The sequence below is a fragment of the Salvelinus fontinalis genome, chromosome 34 (genome assembly GCF_029448725.1).
Source record: "Salvelinus fontinalis isolate EN_2023a chromosome 34, ASM2944872v1, whole genome shotgun sequence".
In the NCBI taxonomy this organism is placed as follows: domain Eukaryota; kingdom Metazoa; phylum Chordata; class Actinopteri; order Salmoniformes; family Salmonidae; genus Salvelinus; species Salvelinus fontinalis.
Genome location: NC_074698.1, coordinates 19,829,325 through 19,852,916, shown reverse-complemented (window position 1 = coordinate 19,852,916; position 23,592 = coordinate 19,829,325). Strand labels below are relative to the sequence as shown.

The 23,592-nt window shown below is 43.8% G+C and overlaps 2 protein-coding genes across 2 annotated transcripts; one reads left to right on the top strand and one right to left on the bottom strand.

Annotated features, from left to right (window-relative positions):
- The first annotated feature begins 11,252 nt into the window (after window positions 1–11,252).
- LOC129833438 (claudin-4-like) lies at window positions 11,253–14,463 on the top strand. Its single transcript, XM_055898042.1, has 3 exons — window positions 11,253–11,406; window positions 12,857–12,989; window positions 13,186–14,463. Exons 2-3 carry the CDS (start codon window positions 12,858–12,860, stop codon window positions 13,687–13,689), a joined length of 636 nt encoding a protein of 211 aa, XP_055754017.1. The 5' UTR covers window positions 11,253–11,406; window position 12,857; the 3' UTR covers window positions 13,690–14,463.
- Window positions 14,464–14,538: 75 nt separating this feature from the next.
- On the bottom strand, window positions 14,539–23,348 carry LOC129833437 (coronin-1A-like). Its single transcript, XM_055898041.1, has 11 exons — window positions 23,240–23,348; window positions 21,359–21,562; window positions 17,262–17,384; window positions 16,948–17,077; window positions 16,643–16,824; window positions 16,285–16,404; window positions 16,093–16,197; window positions 15,614–15,759; window positions 15,456–15,513; window positions 15,102–15,317; window positions 14,539–14,924 (listed from the first exon to the last, which is right to left on the bottom strand). Exons 2-11 carry the CDS (start codon window positions 21,554–21,556, stop codon window positions 14,832–14,834), a joined length of 1,371 nt encoding a protein of 456 aa, XP_055754016.1. The 5' UTR covers window positions 21,557–21,562; window positions 23,240–23,348; the 3' UTR covers window positions 14,539–14,831.
- Window positions 23,349–23,592: the final 244 nt, after the last annotated feature.

The window sequence follows — 23,592 nt, the reverse complement described above, 5'->3', positions numbered from 1 at the left end:
CAGAAGCAGCAGCTATTCTTCCTGGGGTCCACACAAAAACATAAAACACGACAAGTAACAAAACACTGATAAACTGACAGACAAGAACAGTCACACAAATTTAAAATACAATGAAATACAATCAATACAATTAAAGAATAATGTGTGTGTAGATTGTGTGTGTGTTAGATTGTGTTTATGTGTGCGTGTGTTTGTGTGTGAGTGTCATTTCACAGTCCCTATCGTGCCATTAGATGTTGTTTTAGAATTTAGCTTTTTACTTTAGTAATAAGAGATGGAAGGGATTTCAATGCAATCACGGCTCTGTATAATACTGTGTGTTGCCGTAAATTTGTTTTGGACTTGGGACTGAGAAGAGACCCCTGGTGGAATGTCTTGTGGGGTATGTGTAGGTGTCTGAGCTGTATGTAATTTGATTATGCAGACAATCAGGAATTTTTATCACAGTAATATTTTTCATAAAAACTAGAAGATAAGCAGTTCATCTCTCATCAGCCTTCAACCAGGGAAGACTGGCATGCATGTTGTTGATGTTAGTTCTGTATGTGTAGTTTAGAGCAAGGCGTGCTTCTCTGTTTTGAACCAGCTGCAGCTTTGCTAGGTCTTTTTTTGTTGCATTTGACCATATTACCGGACAGTAATCAAGATGGGACAAGACCAGTGCCTGAACAACTAGTGCAGTTGATCTTTGTGTCAAAAACATAGAACATCTTTTTATAACAGATATACCCCTCCCCACCTTCACAACAACTTTGTCAATATGACTTGACTATGATAATTGGCCATCCAATGTTATAACTAGGATCTAGCTTCCTCAACTTGCTCAATGTTCACACCCTTTATGCACAACTCCAGTTGAGGTTTACGTCTTACACAATGTTTTAAACCAAATACAAGGCTTTTAGTTTTAGATTTTTTTAAGACCAGTTTATTATTAATCACCGATTCTGATACTGACTGTAACTCCTTATTTAGAATTTCAGTGAGCTTATTGGCTTTGGGTGCTGACATGTAATGTGGAATCATCCGCATACATAGTAATTCTAGCTTTGTGTAAGACCAGTGGCAAATCATTTGTAAAAATAGAGAAGAGTAACGGCCCAAGGCAACTTCCCTGAGGGACACTGCACTGTACATATCTGATGTTAGAGAAGCTTCCATTGAAGAATACTCTCTGGGTTCTATTGGATAAATAACTCTCCAACCATGTGATGGCAGGTGATGTAAAGCCATAGCAAGAGTTTTTTCAATAACAAATTATGATCCATAACATCAAAGGCTGCACTGAAATCTAACAATACTGCTCCAGCTATCATCTTATTATCCATTTCTTTTAACCAATCATCAGTCATCCGAGTCAGTGCAAATTGAGTGTCTTCTCTGTATGCATGCTGAATGTCAGTAGTTAAGTTGTTCTCTGAAGAATAGCATTGTATTTGGTCAAACACATTTCTCTCCAGTCTACTAAGAACAGGCATCAAACTGATTGAGCAGCTGTTAGAGCCAGCAAAGGGTGTGTCACGTTCCTGACCTGTTTTCTGTTATTTTTGTATGTGTTTAGTTGGTCAGGGCGTGAGTTGGGGTGGGCATTCTATGTTTTGTGTTTCTATGTTTAGGTCATTGGTAATTAGCCTTATATGGTTCTCAATCAGGGACAGGTGTTTGACGTTTCCTCTGATTGAGAACCATATAAAGGTAGGCTGTTCACACTGTTTGTTTGTGGGTGGTTGTCTTCCGTGTCTGTATGTATGTTCGTACCACACGGGACTGTAGCGTTTTTGTTTGTAGTCTGTACCTGTTCGTGCGTTCTTCGTGTTTTATGTAAGTTCTCTAGTTCAGGTCTGTCTTCGTTCGTTTTGTTATTTTGTAATCATTCCAAGTGTTGTTTCGTGTTCGTCTTCGTCGTTTAATAAATTCATTATGTTTTCAAAACCCGCTGCATTTTGGTCTGATCCCTACTCCTCCTCTTCGGACGAAGAGGAGGAGAACAATCGTTACAGAACCACCCACCAACGAAGGATCAAGCAGCGGGTTAACGGGCAGCAGCGACAGCAGCAGGTGTGCAAGGAGGAATGGACATGGGAGGAAATCCTAGACGGAGAAGGACCCTGGGCAGAACCAGAGGAGTGTCGCCGCCCCAAAGCGGAGCTGGAGGCAGCGAAAGCGGAGAGGCGGCGATATGAGGAGGCAGCACGGAAACAAGGCTGGAAGCCCGCAAGTCAAACCCCAAAAATTCTTGGGGGGATCTCGGGGAATGTAGTTGAGTCAGTCAGGAGACTTGAGCCAACTCCTCCTGCTTTACATAAGGAGCCGGTGAGGGCGGATTTGGAGGGGAGTGACGCAGAGACAGTATTGGAGTTAATGGAGAAATTGGAGGAGAAAGATATGAGGGATGTACTGGTTTGGTGCATGAGGCACGGCATCCGTCCGAATGAACGTGTTGGTGAGTTAATGTCACTGGGAACAGCTCTCCATACTCGTCCTGAGGTGCGTGCTAGCCGTCTGGTTAAGACAGTGCCTACACCACGCACCAAGCCTCCTGTGCGTCTCCAGAGTCCTGTGCGTCCTGTTACTGCCCCCCGCACTAGCCCTGAGATACGTGTTCCCAGCCCAATACCACCAGTGCCGGCACCACGCACCAAGCCTCCTGTGCGTCTTCAGAGCCCTGTTTCTCCTCCATGCACTCTCCCTGTGGTGCGTGTCTCCAGCCCAGTACCACCAGTGCTGGCACCACGCATCAAGCCTCCTGTGCGTCTCCAGAGCCCTGTACGCACTGATCATTCTCCCCGCACTCGCCCTGCGGTGCGTGCCCTCAGCCCGGTACCACCAGTCCCGGTACCACGCACCAGGCCTATAGTACGCCTTGAGAATCCAGTGTGCCCTGTTGTTGTTCACCGCACTAGCCTGAAGGTGCGTGTCCTTAGCCCGGTGCCTCCAGTTCCGGCACCACGCACCAGGCCTACAGTGCATCTCAGCCGGCCAGAGTCTGCCGTCTGCCCAACGGCGCCTGAACTGCCCGTCTGCCCAACGGCGCCTGAACTGCCCGTCTGCCCAACGGCGCCTGAGCTGTCCGTCTGCAAAGCGCCGCATGAACTGCCCGTCTGTACTGAGCCTTCAAAGCCGCCCGTCTGTACTGAGCCTTCAAAGCCGTCCGTCTGTACTGAGCCTGCAAAGCCGCCCGTCTGCCATGAGCCTTCAGAGCCGCCCGTCTGCCATGAGCCTTCAGAGCCATCCGCCAGACAGGAGCCGCTAGAGCCTTCCGCCAGACAGGAGCCGCTAGAGCCTTCCGCCAGACAGGAGCCGCTAGAGCCTTCCGCCAGACAGGATCAGCCAGAGCCTTCCGTCAGACAGGATCAGCCAGATCCGTCAGCCAGCCATGAGCAGCCAGATCCGTCAGCCAGCCATGAGCAGCCAGATCCGTCAGCCAGCCATGAGCAGCCAGATCCGTCAGCCAGCCATGAGCAGCCAGATCCGTCAGCCAGCCATGAGCAGCCAGATCCGTCAGCCAGCCATGAGCAGCCAGATCCGTCAGCCAGCCATGAGCAGCCAGATTCGTCAGCCAGCCATGAGCAGCAAGAGCCCGCCGGCCAGGATTCGCCAGAGCCCGCCGGCCAGGATCCGCCAGAGCCCGCCGGCCAGGATCCGCCAGAGCCCGCCGGCCAGGATCCGCCAGAGCCCGCCGGCCAGGATCCGCCAGAGCCGCCAGCCAGTCAGGAGCCGCCAGAGCCGCCAGCCAGTCAGGAGCTGCCAGAGCCACCAGCCAGTCAGGAGCTGCCAGAGCCGCCAGCCAGTCAGGAGCTGCCAGAGCCGCCAGCCAGTCATGAGCCGCCCTCCAGTCATGAGCCGCCCTCCAGTCATGAGCCGCCCTCCAGTCATGAGCCACTCAGTCCGGAGCTGCCACTCAGTCCGGAGCTGCCAGTAGTCCGGAGTTGCCTCTCTGTCCTGAGCTATCTCTCTGTCCTGAGCTACCTCTCTGTCCTGAGCTACCTCTCTGTCCTGAGCTATCTCTCTGTCCTGAGCTACCTCTCTGTCCTGAGCTACCTCTCTGTCCTGAGCTACCTCTCTGTCCTGAGCTACCTCTATGTCCTGAGTTATCTAGGGGGGACCGGTGTGAAGGTTCCTAGACCAGGGTTGGGGGCGAGGATCGCCACTCGGAGGACACTAAGGAGGGGGACAAAGACAATGGTGGAGTGGTGTCCTCGTCCTGCGCTGGAGCCGCCACCGCGGACAGATGCCCACCCAGACCCTCCCCTTGAGTTTTAGGGGTGCGCCCGGAGTTCGCACCTTGAGGGGGGGTTCTGTCACGTTCCTGACCTGTTGTCTGTTATTTTTGTATGTGTTTAGTTGGTCAGGGCGTGAGTTGGGGTGGGCATTCTATGTTTTGTGTTTCTATGTTTAGGTCATTGGTAATTAGCCTTATATGGTTCTCAATCAGGGACAGGTGTTTGACGTTTCCTCTGATTGAGAACCATATAAAGGTAGGCTGTTCACACTGTTTGTTTGTGGGTGGTTGTCTTCCGTGTCTGTATTTATGTTCGTACCACACGGGACTGTAGCGTTTTTGTTTGTAGTCTGTACCTGTTCGTGCGTCTTTCGTGTTTTATGTAAGTTCTCTAGTTCAGTTCTGTCTTCGTTCGTTTTGTTATTTTGTACATATTTGAACAATCGTTACAGGGTGCTTTACTATTTGTAGTCAGTGAAATTACTTTAGCTTCCTTCCACACCGGTGGACACACACAGTACTTTAGGCTTTGGTTAAATATATAGCAAATAGGCGTGGCAATACAGTCTGCTACCGTTTTCAATATTTTCCCATCAAGGTTGTCGGTACCTGGTGGCTGATCATTATTGATGGAAAACAACAGTTTTTCCACCTCTCCCACACTAACTTGACCAAATTCAAAACAGCAATCCTTCTCTTTTATTATTAGATCTTTAATACATAAATATGATTGGTTCACTGTTCAGTGTTGTCATTTCACTTCTAGGTTTGACCATTTTACTAGTGAAGTAGTCATTGAAATGATTGGCAATATTGAAAGGTTTTGTTATAAATTACCGATCAACTTCAATGAACGATGGAGATGAATTGGGTTTTCTGCCCACGATATCATTTAAGGTACTCCAATGTCTTTTTCCATTGTGCTTTATGTCATTTATATTGGTTAGGTATTATAATTTCTTCTTCTTTTTGTTAAGTTTAGTCACAAACTTTTTCAATTTACAGTGTCAACAATTGGCATACATGAATAACTTTACAGATACTGCATTTGGATTCACTTCCTCATACACATCAGACCAACATACATATTTCAACAAAAGATTGCTGATATTTATTTTTGTATGATCTCTTATAAATTACTTTAGGCCCAACCTTTGTCACTTTGGGTTTCCTTATTATTGACACAGGGACCACTTTTACATTCACACCAATATCCCGTTATTATTTGGGATACTCAAGTATTTTGTTTTTAAACATCATGTACCGTTAACAATAACCTGAAAAAGCTTGTTTCCCGGTTATAAGAAACCCGGGCTAGATACCTGGGATATGCTGATCTAAAACGGGATACTGTGGCATGTCAAATTTGATCCCGTTTATTGTTGTTTTTGCAGTTCGGGCAGGTTCAGTTTTGCATATCATATGTGTTGTGTGATGCATTATGTTTTCATCTGATTGTTAAACAAATCACTTCAAAAAGTAGGCTACCTGTGCAATTTGATCCACCCTAATAATTTAGCCTACTATAATTAAGTTACTGTAAGTTTCTGCTTATAATTTCCGACATTTGGTAGGCCATATTCAGGGACGACCTGTCATTCAAGGCAGTTTTGAGCCCCACATTGTTTGCAAAAAATAAGTAAAAAGAAAGGCTTGCCTGTTTTGTATGTTATTTTGGCATTAATGTAACAGTATGCTAACTAGCTAGCCATTTCACATCCGTTACATTAATACGTGTCAGTTTGCAAACAATTAAAAAAATATATAGATATCATTGTGTTAATAAAGCTGCATACAAACAAGGTCTCTTTTTTGTTTTTCTTAATAAGGAAGCTCCAAAATGCAGGTGTTTCAGCCTAGCTCAGTGCTTTCTGTTGTGGTGGGGCAAGCCAGCAGAAAATACGGAGTGTTGCGCCGTGATTGGCTCAGTGTTCTGTCAGTCATGGGGACACGACGTCACTGCCAAGGCTAAGGGCAGAGCTCTAAAATTCTAGCTCCTTGAGGGCTGCCATAGAGTTACATTAGAAGTGTCCATCCAAGAAGGCTCAAGGTCAGTGGCCACAGATAAAATGACGTCAAATCACGTTATATCTACAGTAGCTTTGATTGGACTGATCATGTCAACATCATACATTCAAAATCTTATCTAGCAGTCATCATGAATCAAGTCACCAATTTACTGGCAAATCCTTTTCAATCCTTGTCATATGAAGATAAATAATGAAGAGAAATTATAGATAAAAGCCATATCAGCTATGTTTTTTTTAAAGACAGTAAATGAGGCTGAATGAACTGTTTCACTGCCAGACAAGGCTCCGCTGATAGTCAGGTGTAGCAGTGGTATAGTGCAATTAATGTATTGTTTAGTGTTGAGGCTTTCCTGGCATACATAGCACTTTTTTTTGTTTTTGCTACACCAAGATTTACATGCTAAAATCACCACTGGCCATATTATAATTTCCGACATTTGGTAGGCCATTTGTTTATCAACTATAGTTTGATACATGCAGCTTCTCTTCGGTCATAACTTGCTGCCCCAGAAGATTCAATAAAGTAGTGCTCACCAGAATAATGTCTTACATCGATAGAATGAATGCATTAGTAATGTAGTAAAGTTGTCTGTTTTGTTTAGGGACCGGGGACAAAACGCAATAACTCCAAAACGATAGAAAGATTGGTCCTGTGCAAAAGGTTTGACCAGTTTTAAGGAAATTAAAAGCTGAGAAAAGGACAAAACACGTTTCTGATAAGATTTGAGTTCATCTTGGGTGCATATTTTATGTGGTTGAAATACGGTGTGCTTGCATAACAGTGTGAAAGATAACACATTACATGGGCATTTGCATTTTCTCAAGAGATCCTGAAAGAAAGAAATCATATTTCTCCACTCCTGTTACCAAGACAAAATTAGAATTTGTTGTATAATTTCACTGCAAGAAATGCATAATTCTACAGGAGTTAATATTATATTATGCTACATGTGAGAGGTTGTAGGCCTACAGTCAGTGTCCATATTTCAGTTACAATTCCATTTAACCCATATGAACTTAGACGAGGAATATTATTTTTATTCATGGATACAGGGATACTCATTAGAGGGATATCAGAGGTGCATGTAAATGGCTTATACCTATAAAGACCTTAAGCGAGATATGAGCTACTATCCGGAATACTGTGCGCACATAAATGTGGTCAATGTTATGGTCACTACAGCCAATGGTAACTGATATTGCTCTGGAACGAAGCTCTGCAGTATTAGTGAAGAGATGATCAATACAAGTTGATGTAACAGATCCAACACTATTTGTATGCACTGTAGTTGGTTGAGTGATAACCTGGGTCGTATTACAGGCATTAGTCACAGGTAGAAGCTTCCTTTTGAGAGAAAAAAGATCTCTCTGTTAATATCACACACAATATCGAGCATTGCACACATATGATCCAAATACTGATTGTTGGCACTTTGTGGCGAAAAGTAGCACCCCACAAGAAAAGGGTTTAGATGAGGTAGGGGAACTTGCAACCACAACACTTCGACAAAACTCTCTAAGTTTGACAGGAATATGGTTCTGAAAATTTTCAGCAACACCTCCCCTATAGGCATTCCCGTCTTTCTTTAGATGTTACATCCTTTTATTGCTACTGCTCTTTCATCAAATAAATCATGTACTGTAAGTGAGTTTCAGAGATTGCCAGTATATGAATGTTATCCGATGTTAGCAAGTTATTAATTTCATTAACCTTATTTCTAAGGCTACATACAGTGCCTTCAGAAAGTATTAATACCCCTTGACTTATTCCATGTTTGGCTGTGTTAGAGCCTGAATTTAAAATGGATTCAAGAGATTTCTTTTACACACACTACTCCATAATGACAAAGTGAAAACATGTTTTTAGAAAATGTAGCAAATTTATTGAAAATAAAATAGAGAAATATGTGGTACTCAGTAATGTGTTATATTGGATTTGCTCCAAACATAACACTTTGTATTCAGGGAAAAAGTTAATGCTTTGCCAATGTTTTTTGCAGTATTACTTTAATGCCTTGTTGCAAACAGGATGCATGTTTAGGAATATTTTTATTCGGTACAGGCTTCCTTCTTTTCACTCTGTCAATTAGGTTAGTATTTTGGAGTAACTAAAATGTGGTTGATACATCCTCAATTTTCTCTTATCACTGCCATTAAACTCTGTAACTGTTTTAAAGTCACCATTGGCCTCATGGTGAAATCCCTGAGCGGTTTCCTTCCTCTCCAGCTACTGAGTGAGGAAGGACGCCTGTATTTTTGTCGTGACTGGGTGTATTGATACACCATCCAAAGTCTAATTAATAACTTCACCATGCTCAAAAGGATATTTAATGTCTGTTTTTTTGTTTTTTTTACCCATATACTAATAGGTGCCCTTCTTTGAGAAGCATTGGAAAACCTCCCTGGTCTTTGTGGTTGAATCTGTGTTTGAAATTCACTGCTAGACTGAGGGACGTTACAGACAATTGTTTGTGTGGGGTACAGAGATGAGGTAGTCATCCAAAAATCATGTTAAACCTTATTATTGCACACAGAGTGAGTCCATGCAACTTATTACGTGACTTCTTAAGCAAATTTTTACTCCTGAACTTATTTAGGGTTGCCATAACAAAGGGTCTGAATACTTATTGACTGAAAACATTTCAGATTTTCATTTTTAATTAATTTGTAAAAAAATAATAATAGAAAAACATAATTTCACAACAAAATGTGGAAAAAGTCAATGGGTGTGAATACTTTCTGAAGGCACTGTATAATAATATGGGCTGTTCTTAGCCTTTTCCTTGGTAGCTTATCGGAGATAGATATGTGGAGAAGAAAAAATTCATTTAAAACATTGTTTAGCTAATAGTGTCAGTCAATCAGGCACTTGTGTCAGTTGCTGTGTGTGTGTGTTATGTTGGGCCGAAGCTACTGACCCAGAAGCTTGGCTCTCTCACTCCTCCCAGGCTTTTGGGAGGGAGGGTGGACAATGAGCTTGTAGTAGGCAATATAAGCAATGTCCCCACGCTCTCTGGCAGCTTTCATAGCTGGGATAAGTTCTTTCTACCTCTGGCACACAGCTTCAGAGAAGTCCCTCGTTGAGGAAGATGATTCCTCTCAAGTTTTTGTCTCTCTCCAGAACAGCCATCTTGTCCTTGAACCTTAGGAACTTGACCACTATCGGCCTGGGTCTGTCATCTGAGCTGGTTACAGGTTTTCCAGACCTATGGGCTCGCTCCACCGCAATCTTCCTATGATCCATCTGCAGCTTTTCAGTAAAAAAATAATTGCTCACTTTCTCCTCAGACTATATCCAGGTCAGATGTGGAGACTCTGGTATGCCATCTACAATGTTATTCCTCCTGGATTGTCCTTCTAGTCTGTTTCCCCAGTCATTTGTAATAATGATTCACAGACAGTGCTGATGTCATCTCGCATAGACTTAGAGTTTGTTGTCAACTTGCTGCAAGTCTCTTTCAGAGCATCCACCTCTCCCTGGGAGAACTGCAAACTGTTCTTAAGGTCTTGGACCTCTCTGGTCAGATCGTCCATTCTTTTGTTAGCTGAGTCCACCAATAATTGGACAAAGCTCTTGAAGCTATTTTCCTGTTGCTGTAACAATTGCTTGTAGACATATTTTTGTTGATTTAAAAGATCTCGCACTTGCGATAGCAAAACACTGTCCTCTCCATTACTACCACCTTCTTTAGCTTTGGAGAGCATGATGGTAGCGTTACACATTCTGTTAACATAAAGTGTTCTGTTCTGTTGCAATTTTATAGTCAATGACATTTCAGATTTACATATGGTAATTTTTCACAAAGTAGTTGTAACGGCTGTCCTCCTCTTCTTCATCCGAAGAGGAGCAGGGATTGAACCAAGGCGCAGCGAAGTTTGAACACATAATGAATTTAATGACAAGACGAAAAACGAACACGAACTACACTTGAAATGATACAAAATAACAAACGACGTAGACTGACCTAAACATGAGAACTAACATAAACACGAAGAACGCACGAATAGGAAACAGACTACATAAACCGAACAAACCGTATACAGCTCCGTATGGTGCAGACATAACACAAACACGGAAGACAATCACCCACAACGAACACTGTGACAACGCCTACCTAAATATGACTCTTAATTAGAGGAACGCCAAACACCTGCCTCTAATTAAGAGCCATACCAGGCAACCCAAAACCAACACAGAAACAGAAAACATAGAATGCCCACCCAACCTCACGTCCTGACCAACTAACACACATAACAACTAACATAAATAGGTCAGGAACGTGACAGTAGTTTTGATGTAGTGAACTCGTTTATCAAAGTAACTTTAGTTAAGTAAACAATATTTGTCTTAAGGGTAACTTTAATGTAGCTTAACTTCTTCCAGTGTGAAGTAATTGGTAGCTTGGTAAACTATTTTCAGAGTAGCTGTCACGTTCGTCGTCCTCCTCATCTGAGGAGGAGTAGTAAGAAGGATCGGAGGACCAAAATGCAGCGTGATGATTATCCATTTTAGTTAGAAAACTTGAAAACAAAGAACAAAACAATAAACGGACAAACGAACGAAAACGTAACAGTCCCGTATAGTGAACACAAAACACAGGAACAGGAACAATAACCCACAATACAAAATAGGCTACCTAAATATGGCTCCCAATCAGAGACAACGAAAACACCTGCCTCTGATTGAGAACCATATCAGGCCAAACACATAGAAATAGACAAACTAGACAAACAACATAGAATTCCCACTCATATCACACCCTGACCAAACAAAACATAGAAACATACAAAACAAACTATGGTCAGGGCGTGACAGTAGCTTTCCCAACACTGCTAAAAAGTTGTGACTAAACCTGGAATATCAACACTGGAAACACAAATGAAAGCTGGGAAAGAGAGGCATGAGACAAGTCCAGTCTGGTTGTGAGGTACATCCCACCTCCCTCTCTCTCCTGTTTTTCCCGGCCCCACCCTACACCTCACAGTCCACTACAAAACCCTTTACATCACACCAGCTACATAACAGACCACCGCTTTACACAGATCAACACCTGAATTAAGAGAGTAGAATTTCCTTTTTAAAGAGAAGGAAAACTCTTGACAAAGAACTTTACTTTTCAAATTTCCAATCAAGACAAGAGGACACATCATAAGGTATTTGTTAAACTTTTCTGATTTTGTGCTATTTCAAATATGAAACATACCAGCTCCATAGTGCATTATAACTGCATTTTAATTTGTTATAACTCTTAGCGGAGTAACCTATCCAATCAAGTTTAAATAAATGAACATTGATGGTATGTTTAGGGAGCATACACATGCATGTAACATCCTTATACTTTCATGAATGTCACTTAATTCAAACAGACTAAGTTATGTATGATTCAGGCCATATGCAAAGTACAAACAAATACACTTTTTTTTTTGCTCTCTATCAATTAAAATATAATAAGTTCTGAGGAACATTTCCACCCAAACTTTTACTTTGACATGAATCTATTGCGAAACAATCTATGGTTAATCCAAAATACGCAACTTTTTTTCAATATGGTATAAGAAATGTATTCATACTCTATTCCATTGACGAACCAAACATAACGCCTTCATGTTATGCTCAGGATTCAGTGATTCACCAGGATCTCTAAGTAGCAAAAATTACTATTAGTAATTTTGTTCTTACCACTCACCCCCATCCTCTCGACCTCCTCCTCTTCCTCTTACCCTCACCTCTATGGGTCCCTTAGAGAAGAGAAGACACATTTATGTCTTTGTTTTACTAGTCTGCCAGGTCTTGTCCAGTTGAATATAAGGAGAAGGGTCCAAGTAAGCACTATTGCATGTTTTCTTAATTCAATGAGAGTAGCATACCATCATGGGGCGGCAGGTAACCTAGTGGTTAGAGTGTTGGGCCAGTAACCGAAAGGTTTCTAGATCGAACCGCCGAGCTGACAAGGTCAAATTCTGTCGTTTTGCCCCTGAACAAGGCAGTTGTTCCTAGGCCGTCATTGTGACAAAAGCATTTGTTCTAAACTAACTTGCCTAGTTAAATAAAATAAAAATTTGCTTAGGTGGAATAAATAATATGATCCCGTGGAGAAAATCAAGGTGTGACATTTTGCAAGGCTACTTACTGTTGGGGTGGAAGAAAAGCTCTTTTGGCTTGATTTAGTCAAGTTGTACTCAGCTAAAGGGATGACATTTGCTGGACTTTTTCACAGGGCTAGGTGAGATTGAGTGGATCCAGGTGAGGAGATGTTGAAGTCTCAGTGAGACTAGGAGTGGCAGCATGCCACTGAGCTGCAGCAGCAGCAGGCTGAGGTAGACCGGGCCTGTCACAACATGACTCTGTCCCAGGGCTGTGCTTTCTGAGACTTTGTTTTTAAAAGCACCTCTGAGCTACACAATCCTGACTTGTACAGGCCTGTCATAGGGAATGAGTCAGTGTGTGTGTAAGTATGTGTGTGTAGGTATTTGTGGGGTACTCTCCTGTGTGATGATCACAGAAATGACCATGTAATTATATATCTACATTTAAAGCAACCACACTTCCTTTAATACCAGAATGTGAACTGTTTTGTATCCCCCCCCCCTCTCTCTCTTCCAGGATGGGATCTGCTGGGGTACAGATTGTATGTGTGGCCCTTGGGGTCCTGGGCCTGATCGGGGGAATTGTGTGCTGTGCCATCCCAAGGTGGAAAGTGTTATCATTTACAGGACAGAACATCGTAACGGCACAGGTACTGAGCAGATCAAGTGTTTTATTAGCCCTATGTGGTTTACATTTGAAACCCCTAAATACTTTCCATAATTATATTGACTCAAATGACTCTAATAACTCGGAAAATGTAGAATGAATGCAATGTGCTGAAGTCAAATAAGCTGTAATGAATGAATGGCGTGTGTATTACTGTAACTATTTGTCTCTGTGTGTAGGAAACTGAAGAGGGCCTGTGGATGACCTGTGTGGTGCAGAGTACGGGCCAGCAGCAGTGTAAGAGCTATGAGTCCCTGCTGGTCCTGCCATCTGACCTGCAGGCGTCCCGCGCCATGACCATCATCAGCTGCATGGTCACCTCCCTGGCCATCCTCATCTTGTTCGCCGGCGCCGACTTCACCACCTGCGTGGAGAATGAGGACATCAAGCCCAAGATCAGCCTTGTGGCCGGGATCGCCCTGTTGGTGTCTGGCCTCCTCCTCATCATCCCTGTCAGCTGGTCCGCCCACAACACCATCAGAAACTTCTACAACCCCCTTGTGGCCCAGAAGATGGAGCTGGGAACCTGTATCTTTATTGGCTGGGCTGCTGGGGTGCTGCTGATTCTGGCTGGAGGCCTGCTCATGTGCTTCAGCAGAGCCAAATCTGGCAGCTCGGGAGGAACCGCCAAGTACTACGGCAACAGCGCTTCAGCCCCCGCCGCCAACAAGAACTACGTCTAGTGCATTTACTACACCTCTGTATGTTTGTATGTGTGTAGAGAGATAGTTTGATGGAAAGGAAATGGGTCAGACAGAATGGAAACAAGAAAGGGGAGGGGTTTAATCTTGAGGATAAAGAAGGGACATTATTAGTGGAAATAATGGTTGTAAATATTGAATATTTCAAAATAGTAAAACTGGTTTAGTTGTAGTTAATCCAAGGGTCCAATATGGTGGTTCAATTTAAAATACAAATATATGTTTCTTTTTTTGGGGGGGGACTAACTCAATATACTATAATATACTACAAATCGAAACTGTGTAGAGATGATGATGTACCTACATCCATACAGTTACTTAACTGTGTCCAGCTCGCTAATAATCACCTACATGAAGGTTAGACAGTCAAGGAGCTGCGGAAATTCCAAAAACGCTGGATAGAGGAAATTATTTTACAAATTGTGACAGCGAGGAAATATAACCAATTTTCAGTGTGGATCTCCGGGCCTCGTTGAAGACCAAATGCAGCCCCCGGGGCAGAATGAGTTTGACACCCTTGTTGTAATGTGTTATCTCGTTGAGTTTTTTAGTGCTGGGTGACATGCTTCTATAATGCCATGAATGAACAACAGAGAGCAAGGTGAGGGACTCAGTGGTCATGCATTTCAAAATACAGGTATAGTCAAATGACTGTATATATCATTTACATCCATGAGATCACAACTGTTTTACTTATGTAAATCAGCTTGTCTTTGACTTTTGTGTATCAAACAATAAATACATGTTTATATTTTATTCTGTACAAATGATTGTCATCACCTTCCTTTGGATGGCGTTTGGAAATGTTAACAAAAGCAAAACAAGTTTAAATATTTTGGAAAATATGAAGGACTTTTATTTCCAACTATGTAAGAGCATATATTAAAAACAAGTCTCTATAAATGTGAAAACTGACACCAAAAAACGAATTCAAGCTTCCAGACTCAAAAATATTTGGCTGCTGATATTGATGGAACCTGTCTCCAACTCTCCCTTTAACCATCTTTCCTTCAAACATCCCCAACTATTTATAACTATTTTACTTTCATCTCCTCTTTCTCTTCTCCTCTTTACACTTCCTTCTCTCTCTCCATCAGCTCCCTCCCGAACCCAATGGCTCAGTTTCAATTCTTGCTCTCCAGTTCGCTCACGCGCTTGGTCAGCTCCTCTACTGTTTCCTTCAGAGTCTTCACCTCCTTCTGCAAGGCATGTACCTCCTGAGAGAGAGAGAGAGACAGAGAGAGACAAAAAAAGAGAGAGAAAAAGAGAGAGAGAGAGAGAAAAAGAGAGGTGAGATTCCTGGTAAAATGTGCAAAAGAGGAAGCCATATCTAAAATACAGTATCTATTCACAGATATATCAAAGCATGTAGGTAGATGCAGCCATGTCCTTACCCCACTGTTATCGTGCTGATGCCCCATGGCTGCTGATGTGGTCTTCAGAAGACTTTTGTGAACTTTGAACTCTTTGGTTTTGGTGGTTGTCGCAAAACCGTCCTTCAAGGAGATCAGGATAGGTTGGCCCTCTTTGCCTTCAAACCACTCATTGGCCTCCACAGACGGCTCTGGACCCATGGTGTCTGGGTACAAATCCTCCTGAAACAGGTCAGACTGGAGAGAGAGAGAGAGAGAGAGAGAGAGAGAGAGAGAGAGAGAGAGAGAGAGAGAGAGAGAGAGAGAGAAAGTGAAAGTGAGATATTTAAGAACTACATGCTTTGAGTTATAGTCATTTTTTTAAAGTGTATTTACCTTGCGGGGCACCGTCATGACAACGGGCTCACACTTCCTCTCATGGAGCTTGTAAAACCTGGTGGAGGGTGAATAAAACAATATACATTCCCATTTTACAAACAGCGCTTGTGTGTATATACTGGCGAGTGAAAATGTCCATAACTCTGTGTGGTTACCTGGCAATTTCACACTTGTTGACCTCCAGGCCCCTCTTAGGCATGTAGCCCATGCCCTTCTGACTCTCCTTACTGCTGTACATGGACAGGTAGTGAACATAGGGAGCCTCATCTGTCACCTCAAAGTACCGGATACTGCTGTCACCCTGAGGCAGGAAAATGAATGGTTAGTAAACCATAGTGTGTGTGTCAAAGGAGGTTGGTGGCATCTTATTTGGGGAGAAAGGGCTCATGGTAATGGCTGGAGCGGAAAAGGTGGAATGGTATCGAATACATAAAACACATGTTTTCAACGTGTTTGATGCCATTCCATTTGCTCTGTTATGGACATTATTTTGAGCTGTTCTCAAAAAACATTTGAGCCTCCTGTGTGTGTGTGTGTGTGTGTGTGTGTGTGTGTGTGTGTGTGTGTGTGTGTGTGTGTGTGTGTGTGTGTGTGTGTGTGTGTGTGTGTGTGTGTGTGTGTGTTTCACTCTAACCTTGCCACAGAGGTAGACGATGCCAGTGTCAGGGTCAAAGAAGGGCAATAGGACACCACTGCTGGTGTCCAACTCCTGCAGGGTGAGTGGCTCCCCAAAGCTCTTCTGTCAAACACATACAGGTCATGTCGGGTCTTTAGACACCATTCATAAGTCTTTATAAGAAGTTCATAATTGACCCATAACACTCACCGGGTCCCAAAGTGCCACCTGCCTCTCACTCATGCGACTGAAGCCGGTGCTCAGGATCTTCCCATCGGACACAAACACAGCCTTGACAGGCCTGGAGCCTTCGTGGGTCTTCTCCTTCTCCTGAGAGAGACAGAGAGGCAGAGAGAGAGATAGATGCAGACTCAGGGAAAGACAGACACTCAACGAAGGAGGTTCATCTATCAAAGACGCGTGAAGGGAACTATATGAACTAATCACTGACTGTGATTCTATTGAGATCTATGACATTAAACCTGGTAGCTAGGTGCATCTGACTCTCCAGGGTTAGAATGGCTGGTTCTCCTGTGGTATTGATGGGGGCAGGGAGGGGGGCACTCACGGCAATGACTGTGCCCTTGCGGGGGTCCAGCACACGTATGGTCTTGTCCTTACAAGAGGTGAGGATCTGGGATCCGTCCCTGTTCCAGCAGGCACTGTAGATGAGTTCAGGGTGGACCGAGTCGATCCTCACCATGGCCTCTCCACACGCCACGTTCCACAGGATCACCACGTTGTCACAGCCTGGAAGCAATGGGAGAGAGAGACGGAGGAACAGGCAGTTAGGCCATGCAGTGCTACTCCACTTATGTTAACAGTTGAAGAGGCACTTGTATTCTGAGGCGATGCATCATAGCAGTGCTATACCTGCGCTCATGAGCACATTGTGGGCAGTGGGGTGCCAACTGAGGATGCCCACGCGTTTGGAGTGCCCCTCCAGCTTCACCACGGGGTCGTTCAGGGGCGTGACCAGGCCACCCTCCGGGATCTCCCAAATCTGAATGATGGAGAGGTAGAGGAAGAAGAGGGTATGTTATTACACTGAGTTAACACAGTACATAGATACAGAACACTGATCGACTGGATCACACAGGGACATATGTCCTAAAGTGCGTCCATAATATAACTCTACTTAACAAGCTCAACATTATGGCCAGTGAAAGGTTGTGACCTCTACTTACCATGACACTGCAGTCCTCTGAGCCACTGGCAATGATGTTGTCGTTGTGGGGACAGAACTCAATATCCAGCACTGGGCCTGTGTGTCCACAGACTGTGGGCTGGGACATGTCAACACGACCCGTCTACAGGGAGACACAAAGGAAAAAGATAAGTTACTATGACACAAATAAACACACACACACACACACACACACACACAAGCTGATGGCTCAATCAGGAGATAAATACTACAGTATGCAGTAAGAACACATGGAGACGTAGAGTGTTGCTACCACTGTGGTCTTTGCAACAGAAAGACCTAGAGAGGGTTCAGAGGAGAGGAACTCAGTCAGCTGATGACAATTGTATAGCTATGCCTCAAATCAGCCTTAGAGAGCAGAGAACTCTACTGAGAGAGCACTAGCAATCTGCAGGGTTCCCATGGCCCTGGTGGAACACACACAGGATCTGGACTGTTGGCCCTTGTGGAACACACACAGGATCTGGACTGTTGGCCCTGGTGGAACACACACAGGATCTGGACTGTTGGCCCTGGTGGAACACACACAGGATCTGGACTGTTGGCCCTTGTGGAACACACACAGGATCTGGACTGTTGGCCCTGGTGGAACACACACAGGATCTGGACTGTTGGCCCTGGTGGAACACACACAGGATCTGGACTGTTGGCCCTGGTGGAACACACACAGGATCTGGACTGTTGGCCCTGGTGGAACACACACAGGATCTGGACTGTTGGCCCTGGTGGAACACACACAGGATCTGGACTGTTGGCCCTGGTGGAACACACACAGGATCTGGACTGTTGGCCCTTGTGGAACACACACAGGCTCTGGACTGTTGGAACACACACAGGATCTGGACTGTTGGCCCTGGTGGAACACACACAGGATCTGGACTGTTGGCCCTGGTGGAACACACACAGGATCTGGACTGTTGGCCCTTGTGGAACACACACAGGATCTGGACTGTTGGCCCTTGTAGAACACACACAGGATCTGGACTGTTGGCCCTGGTGGAACACACACAGGATCTGGACTGTTGGTCCTCTCTGTCACGTTGGACCTCACCCATCATTCACAGTACCAAAACAAAACCATCTACATTCAATAATGTACTAAGGATGTACAGTACATGCCTTATTTTGAATATGAAGTGGCATAATGTTTATTTTCAAACTTCATTCAAATGTTTCTCCTAATGTCCCTGCCTTCATTGTAGATGAACCATCAGCTGCCATCCAAAAACCTCTTAGTCACCGTCTCAATAATAGTGATTACATACTGGTTATATTGCTGTAGTAATAACTACAGAGTAGTTAAGTGACAGAAAATTGTACTTCTCCAACATACAAATTGGGGAGGCAGGTAGCCTAGTCGTTAGAGAGTTGGACTTATAACCAAAAGGTTGCAAGATCAAATCCCCGAGCTGACAAGGTGAAAATCTGTTGTTCTGCCCCTGATCAAGGTAGTAAACCCAGTGTTCCTAGGCAGTCATTGAAGATAATAATTTGTTCTTAACTGACTTGCCTAGTTAAATAAAGGTATAAAAAATCAAGGTAGACTCAGCGATATGACGTAGATGCAGAAAGTAAACAGCATAGTGGTTCAATTTCCACAACAACTAAGAGCGTTGAAGCGCAAGGCTCAACTTCTCAGCTGTTTTGGTCCCGTGGCTCCCACACTGTAAGAGCGTGATGCGAACCCGTGCACATGAGCAGATACTTTGTGTGACTGTGTGAAGTCTTGCATCTCGCTCATCTCAATATCTACAGTCATTTCGCTGTATACCTTTAAATCAAATTAGCGTTCATTGGGGAACAATGGCTTCCTTTGACCAAATCATTAGGCCTTAAATGCAATTTTGGTTGAGAGGACTACTATTCATCCCTGCTACAGGCAAGTCTAAACAGTGATGCAATGGCGTCTACCCATGACGTTGAGACAGCCTATATCTTTGGGTAAAAAAAAAAAATCTGTTATATCTACGTATCTGTTTTATATATGAATATGAATACACTTAATGTCAAAGTCTTTCAATTACACCTTTATGCTTCAATATCACATAACGCATTCAAAATCAATCTAGATATTGACTACTATAAGACCATTACATACACTAAATATAGAAAAGTATGTGGACACCCCTTCAAATTAGTGCATTTGGCTATTTCAGCCCCACCCGTTGCTGACAGGTGTATAAAATCGAGCACACAGCCATGCAATCTCCATATACAAACGTTGGCAGTAGAATGGCTTTACTGAAGAGCTCAGTGACTTTCAACGTGGCACTGTCATAGGATGACATCTTTCCAGCAAGTCAGTTTGTCAAATTTCTGCCCTGCTAGAGCTGCCCCGGTCAACTGTATGTGCTGTTATTGTGAAGTGGAAACATCTAGGAGCAACAACGGCTCAGCCGCGAAGTGGTAGGCCACACAAGCTCACAGAACGGGACTGCCGAGTGCTGAAGCACGTAGCGTGTAAATATCATCTGTCCTCGGTTGCAACACTCACTACCGAGTTCCAAGCTGCCACTGGAAGCAACGTCAGCACAATAACTGTTCGTCGGGAGCTTCATGAAATGGCCGAGCAGCTGCACATCACCATGCACAATGCCAAGCGTCTCCTGGACTGGTGTAAAGCTCGCTGCAATTGGACTCCAGAGCAGTGTAAACGTGTTCTCTGGAGTGATTAATCACACTTCACCATCTGGCAGGCCGATGGACGAATCTGGATTTGGTGGATGCCAGGAGAATGCTACCTGCCCCAATGCATACTGTCAACTGTAAAGTTTGGTGGAGGAGAAATAATGGTCTGGGGCTGTTTTTCATGGTTTGGGCTAGGCCCCTTAGTTCCAGTGAAGGGAAATCTTAATGCTACAGCCTACAACTACATTCTAGATGATTGTGTGCTTCCAACTTTGTGGCAACAGTTTGGGGAAGGCCCTTTCCTGTTTCAGCATGAATATGCCCCCGTGCACAAAGCGATGTCCATACAGAAATTATTTGTCAAGATCGGTGTGGAAGAATTTAACTGGCCTGCACAGTGCCCTGACCTCAACCCCATCGAACACCTTTGGGATGAATTGGAACACCGACAGGGTGACAGGTCTAATCGTCCAACATCAGTGCCCGACCTCACTAATGCTCTTGTGGCTGAATGGAAGCAAGTCCCTGCAGCAATGTTCCAACATCTAGTGGAAAGCCTTCCCAGAAGAGTGGAGGCAGTTATAGCAGCAAAGGGGGACCAACTTCATATTAATGCCCATGATTTTGGAATGAAATGTTCGACAAGCAGGTGTCAACATACTTTTGGTCATGTAGTGTATGTGTTTGTTGCTGATATTGCAGCACATTCGTCCCATGCTTTATACTGTACCTGCATCCCACATATGCTTCTGTTTTTCAATGGCAAACCCACCACTGGTATACATGACCAAAGAGCTATATTTTCATGTTATCTGACCAAAGCACCGGTTCAAATCCATGTGCCAATGCCGTTGATCAAACTCCAGGCGGTGCTATAGTCAGATGGCATGAAAATATAACTCTAGCTCAGTAAATAGCTCAGTATTTGTATTATATATTTTATACAGTCTTTTTTTCTCATCTTTATCAAGTGTGCTAATAATTTTGGACCTGACTGTATATGCAGCTGCACTATACTGCGCCCTAGCCACATCCTGTCAAGACTGTGTTGCACTGAACCGCTCCAAATATGGTGAAAAACTAGCAACAACACAGAGAGAGCGAGTGACGTGTAGAACCAAAACTCTGCCCCAAACTTCCTTATTCAGCACAATGTGTGATGTCGCCTTGCATTATTCAAAATTCAAATGTTGAAAAAACATCGTTCTTAGAACACTGTACAAGCGACACGCCAATGAGCATTTTCATCAAAATTGTACCGTAGTTGGGCAAATCTGGGCATGAATGAAAGTGACATTTTGAAACTTCAAGATTTGAGACTGAGGCATATGCTTAGATCTACACAACAGATGGAGAGGGAAATGGACGTTAGACCACTTTTGAGGCCTGAAAACGTCTAACTTCACTTAAGGCATTCACTTTGACCTCTGTCTCTCTGCTCAGGCCCACCTTGTTCAGAGGAAGCACTAGGAAGGCCCCTCCTCCGCTGGCATCCACAATCATGGCCACGAACTTGGGGTTGACAGAGCAGAAGTTGCTGTCCCAGGTCATCTGGGAGATGCGGATGTCATCGTAGCACTGGTCAGCCTTCACCCCCTGGCCGAAGACATGACGGAACTTACTGGCCCTGACTACCTTCCTGGACATGGTGACCTGATAGGGGAGAGAGATGAGGACAAGGAGAGGAGAGGGGGAGGGGATGGGGCGGTAGTAGGAGAGATGAGGACGGGGAGAGGAGAGAGTGGGGGGGGTGGGGCGGTAGTAGGAGAGATGAGGACAAGGAGAGGAGAGGAGGAAGGGATGAGGCGGTAGTAGGAGAGATGAGGACAAGGAGAGGAGAGGGGGTTAGTGTGAGATAATTAAGAGGAGATATAAGAAGAAAAAGGAAGAGGGGCAGAGTTTTTAATGCACAGTTGTAGACTAATCAAGTGGTTATTGTATTTAAGAATATGCAGACTGCTACTGTAGCCAGTGAACTCTCACCCGGCACCCCTACAACATTTACAGAGACAGAGAGAGACAGAGACAGAGACAGAGACAGAGACAGAGACAGAGAGAGAGAGAGAGAGAGAGAGAGAGAAAAGAGAGAGAGTGAGAGATTTATAGAAGAAAACCAGTAATCTGTGAAATAAATGTAACTGTTCATCATTTGCATAAATAATACACAAATGCAAGTATAAACATTTTACAGGATATGAAGAGCAATGAAGGGATTTGAATAGTGTGACCTTAGATGCCACAAAATGTCTTAAGAACATGAGCATCACTGACCCACTCCCTAGTTAGACCACAAGACAAACACATAATGAGGACACAAACATACAGACACAAAGCTACAGGAAGGAAGGTCAGTACAGGAAAAGCAGAGAAAAGGGGAAGAAAGAACTTGCACAACTACTTCCTCCAGTCTGCAACTGTTTATTTTTGTCTTTATTATCCGAGGCACACTTGTGGCTCTGTGCAATGCTTTAACTCACATCTAGTCATAGGGATGAACCCACACAGAGAGAGACAACATGGAGAATGGAAGGAAATATGAGCATATGGGACTATAGAGGCAAACTGAAAGGTATACTCCACTGCTGTTTGGAAATCATGTGAACCAGGAACCTACAGCAACAGTTAGACCACATCCTACAGAACGAACAACAGAACCACAAAACTATCTTTCTTTCCGTTTCATTCACACACGTCTTTGTCCCTCTCTAACGCTCCTTTTCACACATTAAACAGTTGGCAGATTTGTATATGATATTATCTTTTTGCGAGCTATAACCAAAGAGAATGCAACTGGTTGAAATACTGTCGTCCAATTTAGGGTTTGTAGGGTTTGTCATGCATTACTGTCAGTGGATAGTCCTCATGTTCAATGCATAGACTACATTTCACAAGTTTCAGATTCATCAATAAGACTATTAGTGCACACAATGACTTAGTCCTGGCCGACAGCCCATACATTTATGCTGTAAAACGACAACTCTAAAAGAGTGAGCATAGAATTTTCCTCCATTTGCAGCCCTTACTTCCTCAAATCTGAAGCTGCGCTGACTGAATCCCTTGGCTAAAGACTTAGGCCTCATTGTTCTTGTAGCATTTGTGCATCACAAGACCTCTTTGGTAGACATTCATCTAATGCAATAATCCTTTGCAGAGTGTACCTTAATGTTATAAAGGACCAGGACCTGAGTACATGTTAATAATGGTGTGTGTGTGTGTGTGTGTGTGTGTGTGTGTGGGCCTACAGCATGATCATATAAAGTGACAGCAATTATGGACCTTCATTCACATGGTGTGTGATTACTAAGAGAAGGATGCTGAAAGCAGGCCTACCTGTTTTAGTGATGGGAAAATGTTCTGCTCAGTCAGGCTCCCTGCTTGGTTCTGCTGTGTCGCCAGAGAGGAGTAGGAGCCGGTTGTCTAGGGTAGATCTCTTTATGTGATGGAGGAAGTGAGAGTTTTAGATGAAGGTGGAAATGGGAGGTGTCTCGTTCTGTCTTCTTACTTGCTGGGGTTGAAACATCTAAATGACAGATCTCAAGAAGAGATTAGATGCAAACCAAAGTGATTAATTAGACTAATCAAATCATCAAAGCGGGTGTGTAATACTTTCTAAGTCTGTATTACTTTGATTTGATTACATTTAATTTAAATTAAGATATATATATATGAAGATAAAACATTGT

Bases quoted from the DNA above. Each gene is read 5' to 3' on its own strand.
- LOC129833437 (XM_055898041.1), bottom strand. From the start codon at position 21,556: ATGTCCAGGAAGGTAGTCAGGGCCAGTAAGTTCCGTCATGTCTTCGGC. The intron at 16,198-16,284 runs GTGAGTGTTATG...TGTGTTTGACAG, and splicing joins AGGTGGCACTTTGGGACCCG to AAGAGCTTTGGGGAGCCACT. The intron at 14,925-15,101 runs GTAAGGACATGG...TCTCTCTCTCAG, and splicing joins ATCAGCACGATAACAGTGGG to GAGGTACATGCCTTGCAGAA.
- LOC129833438 (XM_055898042.1), top strand. From the start codon at position 12,858: ATGGGATCTGCTGGGGTACAGATTGTATGTGTGGCCCTTGGGGTCCTG. The intron at 12,990-13,185 runs GTACTGAGCAGA...CTCTGTGTGTAG, and splicing joins AGAACATCGTAACGGCACAG to GAAACTGAAGAGGGCCTGTG.